The sequence below is a fragment of the Uloborus diversus genome, chromosome 2 (assembly GCF_026930045.1).
Source record: "Uloborus diversus isolate 005 chromosome 2, Udiv.v.3.1, whole genome shotgun sequence".
In the NCBI taxonomy this organism is placed as follows: Eukaryota; Metazoa; Arthropoda; class Arachnida; order Araneae; family Uloboridae; genus Uloborus; species Uloborus diversus.
The window spans coordinates 190940977-190959367 of NC_072732.1; the positions used below are offsets into that span (position 1 = coordinate 190940977).

The 18391-nt window shown below is 30.0% G+C and overlaps 1 protein-coding gene across 1 annotated transcript in view; it reads right to left on the bottom strand.

Annotated features, from left to right (window-relative positions):
• Positions 1-1280: 1280 nt before the first annotated feature.
• Positions 1281-18391, bottom strand: part of LOC129216228 (uncharacterized) — a 109632-nt gene continuing 92521 nt past the window's right edge. The window contains exons 9-15 of the mRNA XM_054850425.1: positions 14455-14620; positions 14225-14304; positions 14011-14133; positions 13809-13929; positions 8755-8941; positions 6297-6439; positions 1281-4305 (exon numbers count right to left, since the gene is read on the bottom strand). Coding sequence (XP_054706400.1) covers positions 4066-4305; positions 6297-6439; positions 8755-8941; positions 13809-13929; positions 14011-14133; positions 14225-14304; positions 14455-14620 — 1060 coding nt within the window. The 3' untranslated portion in view covers positions 1281-4065. The remainder of the gene's footprint in view (positions 4306-6296; positions 6440-8754; positions 8942-13808; positions 13930-14010; positions 14134-14224; positions 14305-14454; positions 14621-18391) is intronic.

The following is an 18391-nucleotide window of genomic DNA, read 5'->3' on the forward strand; positions in this document are numbered from 1 at the left end:
AACCATCAGCTCATGTAAGGGCTGATATCAAATGATATTTACTCACAGAAAGTAAGGTATTCACCAACATGTACAGCAAAAAAATCAGAGTTCAAATAGCAACCTCGGTGCAATTTTCTTCCTTTTTATTTTTTAAAAGTAATTGTATATTTTTTTTTATTTAGATATCGCTTTCCTTTCCAAGAACAGCATAGTTTACAATTTGCTGTGTTTGAACAAAAAGAATGTTTGGAAAATAAAAACACAATTTCTGTTTATAACTATTAGGCCAGAAATTACAATGGGGTCGTTTCCGAAATTTTAAAAGTATTTTTTCTGAAAGATCATGTTTAAAAACATAGGATTTGACCATTTTTTTAAATTATTAGATTTCAAAAATTATTTGAATCGGTGCACAGACTCAATTTTATTAATTACGCTTCTGTGCATGACATCACAAAGGATAGGATGAACTGCCATTCACTGTTGCCATTAGCGCAATATTTAATTTGTTTCTTTACTCATGTGTACTGCTAACAATATGGTTGATAGCAAGCATAGTGCGCAATATCTAATTCGCTACTGAATTATCATAACCAGGAAACCGTGGTAGACAGCCCCCCCCCCCCCCCCAAGCATAAACATTCAGCGCATCAGTAAAACATGACTACTTCATTTGTGATGTCATAAAGGCCATGCCTTATGTGAAAAATCGTACCTTTCAAAAAATGAATGAAAAGAATAACTATTGGGGAAAATGAAAGTTTTCTGGGTTCATGTTATTTTGTTTTGCTCATTCTATCAACTTTAGGGATTAAAAGTAGAACTCTTGATTGAAAGAAACAAAACCATTCTTTCTGTTAATATTACTGCTACCAAAGTATTATCACATGTCAATTTGCCAAAAGAATTGAATTGAACAAACTAACTTTATTTCCATACAAGATTTTAAACTTAAAGTTGTAATATCCCGCTTGAATTTTCAGTGATACTGAAATGAAATTACATCACTCAAACTCATTTTTGAGGAAAATGGGTTTATTTAAACATTATCATTTCCAATCCTAAAACAAAACGCCAATTTAATGGGATTACAAAAATTTAATTATTTTAAATTTTGTACGTAAATATTGTAATCATTGTTTGTGACAAGTTCACTGATATTAAAATAAAGTATGTTTTTTGTCTTACAGCAAATAATTCTTATTGTTCAAATCAATCAACATTTTATTTTTCACAATATATCTGTATGAAATAAACTTAATACATCAACAAAATTTAATAACACAAAAGATACACATGCACAACATTGATGAACATAAAAATAATTTGAAACATTTTAAAATTGAGTTTCACATAAAAACACCTACGTATATATCATATAAAAGTCATTACATATTATCACAGAATATGCTTAGATGCAAGTATTATGACTTGCAAAAACTCTCCATATGACAAGCATGGGGAAAATGATTTATTTATCAAAAGAAAAAACACAAATACAACTTTAAAACGAAAATTGAGCGACTTAATTTAAGTTGCCATAGCTTCACAATGCTTACTGAGATTTACTTTTAAATAATATATTCAAAACTCATAATTATTGTTAAGACTTCTTATGCTATTACTTCTTATTATCATACTTAGTACATGTTCATATCTAGAATCTCTGTTAGTGAAATTATTTATAAAAGTAGTATTCAGCTTTAAGGAACTCTTAAATCGTTTGTGTATGCAATTACTAAGTAATTAATACTGGGGGAAAAATGCAACAAAATTACTACTATTGTTGGTGAAATATATTAACCAACATAGCTTAACAAGCTCAGGATCAATAATGTTAGAAGGAATTTAGTCTGGATCACACTTGGGGGGTGGGGGAAATAAATTTGCCAAGTAATAAGATAAGAAAGAAGGAAAATTATAGGAGAAATTGACAGTCTAAGACCAAGTGTAGTAAAAAAACACTGCTTGTGTCAAAAAGAAACGCACTCTCTAAACGAAGCAGACTTCAATTGTAAATAAATAATTTGGTCTCTTGCTTTTCCTACAGAACTACAGTATAACTTTGATTTAACGATACCCCATTTAAGGATTTCCCCAATTTAATAATATATTTCACCGGTACGGATATGACTGCATTAACTGTCTATGCTCCTTGATTTAACGATATCCTTGGTTTAACGATAACTTTTTCAGTCTCTTGACAATTGTTAAAACGAGGTTTGTACTGTATTTAGTTTACCTCAGTCAAAGCATTGCAGCCGTACGTCAGAAAATATGTATTAATAAAGACATGTATCATATGGATCATAAAATTTTTAAAAAAATTTTTTAAAAATATTTTCAATATCAAACAAAAAAAACAGCAAACACAAATCAAAGACGAATACAAGGGAGGGACGATGAGGGAGATTGCCCCTCCCTTGAGAGACCCTGCACCGGCAAATTTTCCTGGAAGACACTAAACGCAAATGTAAGCCATATTTGAAGACATTTAGGAATGAATTGGGGTTTGAATTCTATTCTAATTCTCAAAAATTTTTCAGAGTTGAAGTTTTAAAGATACAATATCAGACCGTTTTTGGCCATGTTAGGAAAAAGGAGTATAGAGATTTCCCCCGGTAGATAAAAATGTTGTGTCCCCGCCCCAAACATGTTTTAATTAAATAGACAGGTAAGTTAAAAAAATCAACCCCTCCTTGAAAATTTTCTGGATCTGTCCTTGATACAGATAAAGAATTGAACAAATCAAATGGAATGCACCAAACCATCAACCATAGTCTTTTTCTTTCTTCTAGGAAATTTGTCCATTTTAATTTTACAGAATATATTTTTATTAATGAAAAGCATATGAAGGCTTACCAAATAATTCATATTTCTTGCTATTTCCCTCTATTTTTTTTTCAAATAATTTTTATAAATTTTAAAAAAAATTAACAAATTTTCATTAAAATTTTTGAGCTTCATATTTTATTATCAATAAAAATTAAAAGGGTAACAAAAACACCAAAGAAATTGCTTTAAAAAAAGGGGGTAAAATTCATAAAGAATTCAAATTTTGTGCTGTTCAAATACTATAGTTATAAGATGTTAAACAAAAAGTTTCAATTCATAATAAACCAAGAAGTCAAAATCTCAAAATACATTTGAAAAATATTCATGTATCCTAAAATAAAAGGAACTCAATCAAAATATTAAGAATAATAATGAACAATTTTCAACAAAACATCCATGACCATCTTTGATGCAAGTCATGTCTCTGCATAACAGTCCACTGATTGTATCCAAATAATTCTGAGCAATTTTTCAGAAAGTTAAAATACTGCTTTTCTTCACCAGAAAAATGGTTCAAATAATCCCATTTTGTACAAATGGGATTAAAATTTCCTTTCACTTGTATATTCCAACTTCCACTTCCAACTTTAACAAAAACCGAGAACATTCTCCAAAAACAACTTCATATTTACAAAAAGGACAAATATATTCTGTACCATCCATTTTATATTTATTTACAAGTGTATAGCAGTGGCGCACACAGAAATTTTTCAAAAAGGGGGTCCAGGATCGAAGGTTTACCATTCTCGAATTATACTTCACCACATATCCAAACATGTTTTTTTGATTTCATAGATTATCAGGAACAAAAAACATTTTAAAAAATATTGAATTATTACTTAGCATGAATATTAATTTATTAATAACAAATGCTTAGTAAAAATTCCAGAAAATACAAGAAGGAATGTATTTACATTTGTCATAAATAAAACAACAAAGCAAAGTCATCATAACAGAACAATTTATGTTCACATACAGTTCAATGTTGCAGGGGAAGAAAGAGAGAAAATAAATTTTGTATTTTAATTTACTAAAAATTAAATTATTGCTACCTTTGCTTGGTATTTTACATACTGCATGCAAAGGATTATGATCTATCAAAAACACTCAAGGGCGATGGGAGGGGTCTGAACCCCCAGGACCCTCCCATTGTGTGCACCACTGGTGTATAGCAAAGTCTTTGACATGAATTCCCAAAGCTCTTTTTGTTTCCCATTATGATGTCACACTTCCTAGTGCTACCAAAAATCATGTGACAAATCGGTCGGGTCGCCTGCGCATCAAGACGACTGAATCCTTCAATTCGGGATGTTCTGGATGCAGCCAGTTGCTGTGGGGAAGCGAAAAGGATGCTCTTCTTTTTCGTTTGCTTTGGTCCAAATAGCTAGAGAAAACTTTCTCCAAATTTAGGAAAGGCAGTTCAAAGGCTAAAGAGAACAGGAATGCAAGACCGAAAGTCACGCATAGGTGACTCAAGTAGAGATACACCTAAAATGGATTAGAGAAATTAATGAAGTGGTAGAAAAAATACAAAACTCTAAGTTATGAGTACAGATATTTGCCCACAGCAGATAGAATTAGTGCCTCACAAAGTGCTGAAGTCATACCTTTATGTAGTCTATAAGCTTGGCAAAAAAGGAAAAAATATAGCCAATTTGGCAACATTTTTCCTGACTTTTTCTTGTCACATGACACTCAACAACTAATCAGAAGTGACCTTTAGCCAGATATGCATTATACATACATACATAAATTTGGTCGAAATTTAATAGCATAACTAGAAGACAGATCATCTCTCACTAATATGTCCTAAAGAGCAAAATTAGTGGTTAACACTCCGGTCACAGGAGGATTAGTTAAAAAAAATAGTGATCATAAAAAACATCAGTTGATCTCCAGCTTAGAAATAAATTGGTCTTAAAGTGTGTAGATAAGTAATTGATAAATCATTTGCATGAAAATAAAGATGCATTCTTTATGTATGTGACCTAGTTGAAAAATAGTTCAATAGTTTAAGTATTGTTTAAGTATTTAGTATTATACACTCCAAGAAATTAAATATATATATATGGCTTAATACTTTGAATTTAAAAAAAAAGTGGCAACTATTTCAAAAAAGTGCTATTAATGGAATTGCTACTATCAGCCACTGGAGACTAAAGACTTTCCCTAGTTTTACCCTTAATATGCCAGCAGCAGGGACGAATAAAAAAAGATGCGGCAGTGAGAAGACATGTAATTGAAACTAAACTTGATTGTAGCTCAAATTAAAATAATATTAGTAAAAAAAGTTGCAAAAAAAAAAAAAAAAAAACAGCAGTTTCAGTTTTAAGAATAGTTTGTGAGTTTGGTGTAAGGATTTTACTCAGGCACGACAGAATATGTGACGCATAAGAAAAATCACATTGATTTTCCTTGGACTTTTTGTTTAGGATATTTAAAAACCAAGAAAGAACTGAGAGATACTTAAAAAAAAAAAGGTTTACATATAAGTAGGAGGATATTGTACATTCATTTATGCTGTATTAAGTTTTAGATCAGTTTAGATGTTCAGAACAAAATTAGTCTCACGCTATCAACAGACTTAGATAAAATGAAAAGCTTTCTGCAAACACAAATCCTAACTGGAAAATTTTCTGCAAATAATTATTTTGCCTAACTCACCCTTGAATAAAGAATTAAATTTACATTCAAATATGAAAGAGGTCAAAAAAAAAAAAAAGGGCTCTTTTAATTTTTTTTTTTACAATAGCATATAGTTGCTTATTTTTCACCAACTGAAGAAAACTGCCAAAACCATTATTTTTTTCACACATGTGCTTTAAAAGGCTTTTGGTGAAAGGCTTTAACAGAAATAAACTGGGAAGAGGTAAAAATAAAAAAATTGTTTCCAGAAGTGCCAAGTGCTAAAAGCTGTGACAGAAAAGAGGGTGTTCTCAGAAAGGTGGCATGGAACTATTTTCTCAAAAATTAAGATATCTCTAATTTACTCTAACCCTATCTCACAAATCAAAAGATAATAGGGAAGAGGGAGACGAGCTTACATGCCCAGAAGGTATTGTTCAATGGATATAAATTGAGAAAATTATTATTAAACCTGATTTGACTGAGAATTTTTTTTCCTGTAAAGCTTTTTCAAAACAGTGTGCATAACTGACAGTTCTTGTATGTTTTGATGGCAAATAAAAGTTTTTCTAAAGAAAAAAGTTCAATTAAAAGTCATATTCAGTTTTTAAAAAAATATTGTTATTTAAAATCTAAATACAAATATGTAATTCTCAGATTTTGATTCAAACTTTTACAAACGTGAAATTTGACAACAGGAAAAAATGGAAGAAAAAAGAGGATAGTATAATCCGCTTAGAATATGCAGAAATGCTCTCATCAACTTAACATTTAAAAAAACAAAAACAAAATAGATCAAACTGAAAATGAATGCATTCATATAAAAAAAATTTATTGAACAGAAACATACTTACCACTACATACTGACTGAAATAAAAAGGAGATCTGACATAGCTGGCGTACAAATACATCAATAATGGATGGATTAGGTATGCTAAATAGGACAAGCGGCTCAATGGCACAAAGCCATGCCAAGACAATATGTCATTTACGATACCTAAGAGTTAAAAACAAAGTATAAAGAAAGAAAAGTAAATTAGCAAGGACATGTAGTGCAAAAATAGGATATTAAAGGGCTAAACACTGAAAAATATATATACAGTTGGACCCTGTTAAAATAAACAAATGATCTTTGAAATCAGTTCGTCTTATCAGATAAACAGTAAACAACAAACAATAGGACAGGAATCACAAATGTAGTTGGTCTTAGCAGTAATTAGTTTTAAGCGAGTTTAAATAACGAGGTCCCACTGTATATGTACGCTTTAATGGAAATAAGACAAAGTATAGTTACAACTGAAATGTCCCATTTAAACAGAAAATGACTATTTTAATCTTCTATTAGTTATTATGGACATTATTATATATGTTTATCGTTAAGTTTACTTATTAATTTCATTTTGTTGGAAATAAGAGGTAACATAGCATTACATGTGCCACCTATCCTTTATATTGCTAGAAACTAAATTTAGTTTGGCATCATCTACATTAATGTGCAGAACCCTTTTTTCTACATCGAAAAAGAAAGACATTTAATTTGCATGCATGCTAAGCAATAGCTGTGAAAATTCAAGTTATAAAATCTCGCTGAAGTGGTAGTTCATTTCTGTAGTACTCACAGGCAGGTGCAGGTAAGTGCATTTTTGTAATGAAATGCCGGGCGGCATGGTTTTCATCTTTGAACAGAAATAGTATTTTATGATTTTAGTTTGAATAAATTTTTATAAATGTCATCTTTACAAGTTTTTGTTATTATTCAAGTATAATGGTTCAGTTCATAGTCACATGATATTTACTGCCATATCTGCTTTAAAAGAAATTTTGTACAAAATAAATCAAACCATGCACCAGAATATCATAGTTCTGGCATTAATCCAAAAAAAAGCAATAATTTTCAAAGCTTTAAACTTTTAATAACTAATTTTTTAAAAAAATCAACTTTTCCTTTTTTTTTTTCATAGTTATAGCTTTTGATACTTTTTAATATGGTTTTAAAACTGTCCACTTGGTACCTAATATTAAGCAAGCTAAGAATTCCAATGCCTGAGAGTGCACCAAGTGGTGTCACATAAGTATCAGTATCCAAAGCAGGAGTGAATCCAGTTTCTGTTTTTGTAAAGGTTCAGTGTTGGAAATGTTAAAGTAAAGCAGAAGTCACAAGTATAAAACTCAAGCCCAAATAAGGGCTCAGGCGAAATTTCTTGAACTATAACTCTCCAAAACGCAGCTTTATGATATATTTAGGTTACTTAAAAGGGGGGGGGGGATGTTATGACCCCATGATCCCCTCTGGATCTGAGCTTGATTTCCACTAACACTTCCAAGAATCTTGGGACATACTAAAGTGATTGAGAATCATTCTCTTCCTAACTTCTAATAAGCAATTCAATGATCAATTACAATACATTTCACAACTAAATTTTACTTTTTGTTCATGTCAAAACAAAATGATTACATTGTAATGATTACATCTAAAATAAAATAAATGATCAAGGTAATGCAGGCAAAAATTAATTACAGTAGAACCTTGGTAAACCAAAGTGGTCAGTCCATACAGTTAATAGAAAACTTCAGGGGGGGGGGGATTTAATAAATGGGCTATCACGAACCCACAGAAACTTTAACTCTGGATTTCGACATGCGCGCACACATGTGGAAAATAATTATTAAATTTGGTGTTAAATTACATATTACTTAAATTTTTTAAAAAATGCATAATAAATGTTACGCAAATCAGAAAATGCAATGCAAATTTATAAGGACACATTATATGTACTTTATTTTATGTACAATATACTTTAGCTTCCACTGACCATGAAGAGATATTTAGCTTTAATCCATATGGACAATTGATAAGAACGTAATAAACTTTACTGTGTAATTAATAATACAACTGACTTTGAACATCGATACATATAGTTAAAAAATTATTTAATAAAATAAAACTTTACTTTCCAGTTCAATGGCTTTTGAATTTAACAGCATTTCAAAAGCTAGAACTATTTACGAGGTTCGAAAAATTTCGAAGAGTGTGGGGAAAAATGTAAGAAATGTATGGATAACTCAAGTTTTCATTAGGATTTTCTGCCTCATATGACCTTTAAGATAAAGTGATATTGTTTATTTACTTTAAAAAAAAATCAATGAAACTGATTTCCATTAAAAAAGGTTTAGGTTGAAAGTGATTCAGATAAACGAAATTCTACTGTTGCTAAACTAAAAAATTTGTTATTTTTGCTACTTTGTCTTCAAAAATTGAGGGCACAATATGCATGAAATTATAATTGCACTAAATTATATAATAGTACAAACCTCCATGTCCAGAGTAGCATACTATAACTAACCAAGCTACACCAAGAGACCAAATTGTTCTGCTTGAAGTGGCATAAGCAACCGACACTTTCCAATCTGGCAACTCTCCACTATTCCAATTCCACGTACCATAAATTACAAGTAAGCAGGTAATAGTCGAAGAAACCCAGCCAAAGATTTGAACAGACTGAAAAACAAAATAAAAGTGTAGAATACCTCTTCAAAATAAAAGTAAAAAAAAATATATTCAGAAAAGAGAAAATCATTTGAATTTTGATGTCCAGAATTCATGTTTTTTTTTTTTTTTTTTGCAATCAGGGTACAGTAAGACCCTACTCGTTGGGTTTCTTGTTTCTACAAATAAACTGAAATGGAAACGGAGTAGAAAATCAAACATATTATATTATGACTGGTGATTTTCTAGATTAAGTAAAATAAGGTATATCCATAAAACAAGAAATAGTCATTAGGATGCAGTAATAAAGATCTGGTTATTATGGGGCTAAGTGGAACTTGTACACTCACCATAAAGATTAAATTTACAGTTTATGACTTAATGGACTTTTATTTTTTATCAATCTTAAATGATAGGGATTAGTGATCTGGAAACTTTGTATTTACTTGAAGTTTTGCTTTTTAAGTTCATCTATATTAATGTTTTTCCTGAAAAATGTAATTTTACCCCCCCCCCCCTCCTTTAAAAGTAAAATCTGCTTAAGTTAAGCCTTGAATCAAAGCAAATGATTTGTAACCACAGGGATGAACATTTGTCCTCTTAAGATACATTAAAACAGCGAGCAAAAATAATTCCCAATGCTATGGTAATTTGAAAAATCAGAGCAATATCAACTTTGGTAGAATGAAGATAATAGCAATTTCTGACTGCTCAAAAATAATAAATATTTTTTCTTTTTTTTATCCTGCAGTTCTGTTAAGAAAAAAAATATCAGACTGATTAACTCATGGATGGTTAAAAGAAATTATCTCATTAGGTGAAATTTCTTTCTTTGCAATAATACAAAGCAATAAAAGTAACAGCAATAATAACATTGGTGTTACCTAGAAATTCATATACATTGAAATTGGAAAATTACATAATTTAAGCAGTTGATTCCTGCACTGAATTACTAGTTTTCCAAACTTCCCTATTCGCAACTCCAATGAACTATAGGAGGCACTGTAGCCACTTTCTAATAGCAGACGAAAAAGGTAAAACAAACGCATGTGGTAACGAAGAAAATGCTAATAAGCCTAGTAAATTTTGTTCGTATGCATGATTTTTTCACTTTATTCTTTTTAAATTAATTTTCAATGCCTTGTTGATATTCTGGCCCACGTAGAAATAAATGAGAATTCAAGAAGCATTACTAAACGTCAAATAATAATACAAACTATGTAGTTCGTAGTTCTAAGCAGCCATTCACACGATGTTGAATTCGATATTTATCAATTCTTGATAAAACTAAATAATAATTGTAGCCTGAAAAGAATAACAATTAATGCTAGATAATTTAATTATATGACATTACGAATTATTATCAAAAGAAGATGATACTTCTTTGCCCTTCTTGGCTAGCGCTAATTGTTTTGCATTTGTAGCTGAGTTATTTTTCTCAAATTGCCGAATCGGTTAATTTTCAATTTTTCTGTTTCGTATTTTTCTAATTTCTGCGTTATGATTTAATTATGTCATGCCATGCAAATCATGAACAAAATTCTCATGGATATATGGTGGCAGTTTTCTTTTTAATTGCTCTAACATTATTTCTTTAAACTTATCGAATTCTGCAATCTTTCTACCATTTTATTCCACTCATGATAAAAAATAAATATGGTTTAACTGACATGCGAAATCTCTCGCCAGATGCACAATTCTAAAACTATAACTCTAAACTATAATCCCAATATTTTGGCGAGGAAAATTCTCAGCGTTAAAGTGTTAAACATTTTTCATTTGTTCTACGATAAAATATATTCAAGAAAATATTTTGCAAACTGCCCATTCCAACTAAATGCTGCAGTAAATTAGGTTGGTTTAATTAATTATTTTTAAACTAGGCGGAGATGAAAGCTCTAATTCTTCTGCTAATGTTATCAAATCCTTCTTTCGAACTTAAGATCAAAAGAACCCTATATTCTTACAAATTCACACAAAACAATTTTTAAAAAATCTTACCTGGTATACCGTTATCCTCTTTCAAAAAAAAAATGCATCGAACAGAGCAAATGCGAAGTTTGTTAACCCAGAATTTTCTTGTTTTACGCTTTCGCCATTTACGACGATCATCACACTTTTTAGAGGGAAATAATGAAAACTAACATTATTTTGAGAAAATCGAGAATACCATTAAGAGACGAAGCAATTTCTGTTGCTGAAAGCAATCTAAGACACATCGAATGCGTTAATAAATACTCCAAACAAACTGCCTGTGTTTACGTCAACAGACACACATGGAACGCAATGTGGCAATGTTTTAGTTTTTTCCGCAGTTTTGTAAATCACCGCAAGGTAGCATATTCGAGCGCTGGAGTTGCGAATAAGAATAGGGGCGAGATAATAAAGGAGTGTGGGAATTAAGGGGTGATGTCGTCTTTTTCATCTCAGTGTTTTCACCACAGGTTAGATATTTAGCGCTTTTCTTTGACACTATGACCCACTTTGAGAACAGGAGATGAATTTTTTGTTGCTCAAAGGAAAACGTGTTCCACATAATTTCACGTTTTTAATTGCACAAATGGACTAATGAAAAGTTTAAATTGAATGTGCTTGAAGATAAAATTACAACTTTGAAGCCTCTAGAGGAAAGAAGATTGAAATGGCTACTCATATCAAAATAACTTGCTAATGGTATCCAAAGGGATCACATAGTACATGTATAAATATACGTATCATATATGTAGGCAATTGTGAGAGTTACTAGTGCAATTATTTCAAAACATTAACAACTCAAAAATTTGATTTCTTGAATTTTTTTTTCTCTTTCCAAGAGATTTGAGATATCAAGGTTGTACTGTATTGTATTTGTGTTTTTTATATTTTTCATACAATTTATATTGAATCTATCTATGCATTTAAACTTTTTGTATCAGTTTTAATAACTACCACAAATTAATTTTATTTCTTATTGATTCTCCATTTAATTGTATATAATCAAATAACAATGGCTAGCACAATTTCTGAAGAGTTTTATAATATTTTTGCTTTGGAACAAGATGGAGAATATGACGTGTACAAGCTTCAAGTCATCTTTTTACTAATAATAAAGCTGAAAGTCTCTCTGTCCAGATCTCTGTCTGTCAGGATCTCTGTGATGCACATAGCATCTAGACTGTTTGGCCAATTTTCATGAAATTTGGCAAAGTTAGTTTGTAGCATGAGGGTGTGCACCTAGAAGCGATTTTTCAAAAATTTGATTTCGTTCTTTTTCTATTCCAATTTTAAAAACAAAATTATCATAAGATGGACGAGTAAATTACCAAGTTATCACAAAGTGGAACCGTAATATGAGCAAGCCAATTGGCCAGAAATTCACCATACATTATTTGTAAATATACAGGCAAACCAAAAGACCATTTCATTTTCTATTACAGGCAAAGCCATGCAGGTACCAATAGTTAGGAAATAAAATGTGATTAAAGATCATCCTGAAATGCAGCAGTATAAAAATCTCTTAAATCAGCGGAAGGCAACGGGCCGATAGCCATCAGTCGATCTCGAGCCCATTTTGAGTCGATTGTGGCAATGTTTTGAGACCTGCTTTTTGTCTGAGTAGAATTGCTATACATTAATTTCTAGAAACGGTTTAATGTCTAAATCAGAACTTATTTGATAATTTTATATAGTCACTGGAACATTTTTAGTCACTACTTCATCAATTTTAAAGCAAACATTATACTTGTGTCTTAAAACATTCTGATATTGGCTAACAAAACATTATTTTTGCAATTTAAAACAACTAATTTTTGCGTATCAAAGTATTTTTTACAAGTGTTGACCTACCATTTGAAGTCAGCTTTCTCAACTTAATCCTGTATGCAAAATATCCATTTCAGTCTATAGTGTACGCATCATGCCCCCCCCCCCCCCCCCATCTTCCGCTCCTACAAGTCGATCTTGTGTTCACATTAAACTTGGAAAGTAAACCAGTAGTGAAAAAATTTCGGTTGCAAACCACTGTTAAATATCTTTCACATAAAAATAATATTAACAGATTTTTTTTTTTTTTACTTTCTTTTAATTTAGTCATGTCCCAACAAATTATATGGTTCATATTGGTTCTGTTACAGCTATTTTGGAAACAAAATAAACAACTACATTGAATCTGGTAATATTTTTTAAAAGGTGCATAACTTCTGTGCCACTAGCAAGCCACTTTCTACAGTCAACAAACAAGCTGTGTCTTATTCTTGTTTGCTAACAGTTAATTTGAGTTACATAATGTCCAATATGATGATTAAAAAATGATTATTACTAATGATTATCATTAATACTTTTTATTAATAATTTTTAAAAAGTTTTTTGCATTGATACTGAAAACATTATAACAGTTTAAAACCATCGTTCAATTTTGTGTTTTTTCTGTAATTGTAACTTTTCTCTTCAACTAGATTCTTTTTTTTAAAAGCTTAGTTCTTCCACTCAGCTCTCCATGTGTGGCAGAGTGGTTGAAATAATTTCAAATCCTTTATATAAATTACTTATGTACATCCATCTGATACTTGATTATATATCGTCACCTCAGAGCAACAGAAAGTTATCTTAGGGTTATTTCTGGGATTAGATGTCTTGCTGTTGTTCTGAGGCAATGATATAAGTAAATGGGAAATAAATAAAAAAAATATAACTAATTGGTGGTAATTATTAAATCTGACTTAAAAAATACAAACACAATTTTTATTATTTTTGCAAGAATGACTAACATTTGAACGCATGCAACAATCATACACCTTTGCAAGCTTTAATGTCATGATGGTGCATTTTGAAGCACTTTTTTTTAAGTAAAAGAATCATCAATAGGCAAACTTCCCAATAAACATTAGTTTCTAAAACTTACTTTAGTTACAGATATTTTCTCCTTAGCAGCCAACAAAAAGCCTGTTGCCATTCCTACACAATAAGCAGCATAATGAGCATAAGGTTTGTAACCAATTGTGTTCAGGTATTCATTTATGTCCCTAGAAAAATATGAACACAAAATTAAGACTCAATACTTAAATTTTTCAAATGCTAACTTTGGAGGAGGGGGGAGGGCTTACTTGGGGTCAGGAAGAGAAAATAGTGATACTGGAGGTAAATTATACATGAAAGTCAAACAGCCAGTGGTAGCCATTGAAGTTAGAATGCCGAGAACAATTAATAACATGCCAATTTTGGGTTTCCTGTTAATGAAAATAATCAAAACATACAGGTCATATGTGAGTAAATTTGACACTTCAAGAAACAAGTTCTGTTTGATTATTGGATACTAACCTATATAAAGCTAGAATAATTACAGGAGAAATGATATAAAACTGCATGTCACAAGATAAAAACCATCCATGAGGAACACACTAAAAATATAAAATATGGATGCATACAAGATTATTCAATATGATAGCATAGGGGATCAATTCACTACACATTCAATTTCATTACATATTGATCAAATCTATGATGGTTTTAATTTTCGATCTGTCAAATAAAAATAACTAATGACTTACAGTTTTTGATGTTGGTATAAAATTTGAAAAATAAAACAAGTTCGTCCACCAATAACTCTGGCAACCGCTAACAAAAGGTTCTAAAGTTTCATGCCAAATAGGTCCACTTCCAGCCAATGGTCCAAGCAAAATTACTCCAGAAATCATAAGAAAGGCTGGAGTTAACCTAAAAAAAAAAAAAAAAGATTTATAATTTTAAACACCAGTTATTTTGATATTGTCATTTAAAATCAAAAGGAAACTTTCAGTTGTACTGGAATTTTGCCGAATTTCAAAATCGTTAACTTTTTAGTTGAAAATTAGAGGGTCCACAAATAAAAATCAAGGGATCTCAGTTGAAGGTTACAACATCTGAATAATTACTAAAAATTTGCCCAGACTTCAAATGGCACTAAACAATCATGTAACTGAAAGCCCTCTAAATAAAAGCATACAATATTTTTAATAACAGATTTTTTAAAAAAATACTAAGCACTTTTCAAAATGCACTCAAAAGGAGAAAATAACTTTTCAGGATCAGAAAGGACAATCTAAGTATTCCTTTAGTTTTCGAAAATTCCAAGAAAATGACACCACAAAAGAATAAAAGTGTGGCTCAAGTCATGAAGAGAATTTCTTGTCATTATCTTGCTTCCAATCATAACTTTGAGTGTTGAAACATGCATATTTTTCTTAATGGGGACGTTTGGTTTAAAATGACTAGAACTGCACTTTTCTTCGTTTGTGGTGTCATTTTCTTGGAATTTTCAACACTGAAGGAATACTTAGATTGTCCTTTCTGATCTTGAAAAGTTATTTTGTCCTTTTGAGTGCATTTTGAAAAGTGCTAAGTATTTTTAAAAAAAATTCTGTTATTTTATTCTTTTTAGCGTAAATGTATTTCAGAAATAGAATAATTTTACCCTCACCAAACTTTACCTTATTTTTTTATATAAATGCTCGGTACTAAAATGGAAAAAACCTATAATATGTGTCTAAAACATTAAGCAGTTGGCACTAAAATTTAATCCTTGTTCCTCGATAGGATTTATGCTTGCTTCAGAGAAGCCTTGATTCAAAATTTTCATTATGATTGGTTTTTATCATTATTGTAGCAAGGCAACAAAATGTGTAACAATGGGTTTTATATTTAAACATTTAATGGGGAAATTACATGAAATTTGCTATTTTCCATCCTAACCAAAATAATTATTTTATTTCAGAATTTTAATTTTTCAGTGTTAAGTTGTACCTTAAGATTAAGTAAATCATTTAGTGAAATCCAGAAGTCTCTAAGTGATCTAGTTGAGGAAATATAAGCAAAACCAGGCCTCAGATTATTCCGTGACAAACAGGCCAAGTATAATAAGTGCTTAAAAATTAAGTTATACTTAAGTTTGCTAACATATAGTGTTCCACAAAAAAAAGGGCCGTTTTCTTCAAAACAGTTAGCCTAAACAGGGGTAAAAATCAGAGGAAGATTTTTTAAAGAAGTTGTTAAGCATTCCGACAAGGATTAGATAATTTACATAATTAATTTCCATTAAAAAGTTGTTTTTTTTTTTTTTTCCTTTCTTAAACAATGCTAACAATTTGATCGATTTGGAAGTTTCAGATATTGTTAACTTGTAGTGTTTGCCAATTTTTATGTCATTTAAAAAAAATTGTGATCGTAAATAATGAATAAATTCATTTTGTACTTAGAGTGTGATAAAAAATAATGAATAAATTCATTCTGTACTTAGAGTGTGATAAAAAATATAATCAGCAAACAAAATTTTAAGTAGTACATTTATAACAAGGGTACATATTGACACCATTTTTTATTAAATAAGAATTTGAATGTATGAAATTAAATTTAGAACAGAGATACAAAAGCATCAAACCGGGATAACTTTATCATTCAATGAAAAAGAGACTTTATTTTGCTCCTCAATATGTTTTTTTTTTTTTTTGGTAATAGTGTTTAAGTTAGAACCAAAACAATAGCTCTCCATAATATGTACTTGTTGATGAAAAAACACGACATAATCAATTAAAAAATAGTTCATGTACACAGCATGTTCCTGTTTAACCTGCGAAAACTTTTATTTTCACAACCATTGGTCCTCCAATTGCAAAAAAGGCAAAAATAAGGTGCAGAGTAAAGATGAAAGTTTGAAGCAGAAAAGTAAATGAGTCAAAAAATACAAAATATAACTTTTTATACAGAACCTAGGTCCCCTAACTTATATATTGGGAAATAATCCCCACTGAAAATAATTCCAACACAAAACATTTAACATTAGAGAAACAAATTTTCACCGAAATATGAAATGCAGTATTTTGTGACTTACACCAATTTACACTTGCTGCAAATAACACCATTTGGGGAGGGGGGTGGAATAGTAACCTTTGCTTTTTTTTCAATCGCAATGAAAAATAAAATATATATGTATATAAAGATATTTTACATCAACAACCTGTCATTTTTTTGAAAGAACGATAAGTTTCTATCTCATCTTTTGCATGGTCCCTTAAAACTTTGAACTCTAATATTTACTTGAGTTTTGGTCAAACAAATGCTTCAAATTGCTTGTGCTGAACTAATTTTTTAATGAAGATTTTTTCCCAAAATATAAGTTAGGTAACCTAAGGTTCGTACAAAAAAAAATAGATTTCGTATTTTGTCACAACCTTTCTTTTTTTGTTTCAAACTTTCAATATCATAACAATGCACCTTATTTTGATCAAACTCCCAGTTACTTATGAAATATGATGGAACAATAACCCTGTATAAGCGAATTTCACGGATAATGTGCAAAATAGGTAAAAAACGATATTGATGCATACAATAGCTAAAGAATTAATAAATTTTTCACAAACAATTAAACTAGTTAAAAACTATAAGTATTTTAAAAAATTATGTAAAAGCTAAAAATGTATCATTCATTTCTGCAAATGGATTACACACATGTGTTCCAATCATGCAAAGATATCAACTAAAACAAATCAAGTTAGGTTAAACTAAAAGCGTGTAGAGGAGGTAAGGGGAATTTTTTAGAACCAATCCAAACAATTTTTGGATTCAAAAAAATATTTATATAGGTAAGAACTTACTTGAAAACAAATTTATTATTTTTTTTTTCCAGAAAAATTTAATGTGCTACACAATAATTTTTCAATCACTAAAAATATCAAAAAAAAAATCAAACATGCAGCAAAAATGAAGTAAAAGTATTAGTGAACAGCGAAGCATTTGAGCTTGATTTTTTTTCTTTAGTACTTTTTTTAAATAAATATTTTATATTATAAACAAATAATGAATCTAAAACTTATTTTTTTAAAGCTGGTAGTTTTCTAAAAAAATCTGCGACAAGCAATAATTTAGTAAATACTAAAATTATGTTTACAAGAAATAAAATAAATAAATAATCAGAAAAAAATAAATATTAAATTAAAGTAGGCACTTAATAATTAACTTACCAGATATTACCAGATATACAAACACCAAAGATTAGGATTAGCTAAAAATATTTTTAAAATTCTGGATTGAAAATTCCCTGTTATATGTATATTTTATTGATATTCTAAACGTCCTTAATTAATTCTTTAGACAAATTTTATTTTCTAAAATTTTCATTAATGTAAGACACTGCTGAAAACTAATGATAATTTTTATGAGTCTCTTGAATCAACTCAGATGCAAATGACTTAAAAGTTTTGAGTCGAATAAGAGCAGAAAAATTAGAAATATTCCCCCAAAATAAGTCCTCAACTATACAATTTAGACAAATAAGGAGCTTAAAAATGATGCTAAACACAAAATTATAAACGTCCAAAAAGAAGAATAACATTGCAAAGAAAAACGAGCGAGTATTATAGCAGCGGATGTAATTGGATTTCAAAATGTGTGAAAAATCGGGACTGATGGGAAAAAGCGTAAAAAACGGCTAAGATGCGTAAATTTTGCACCTAA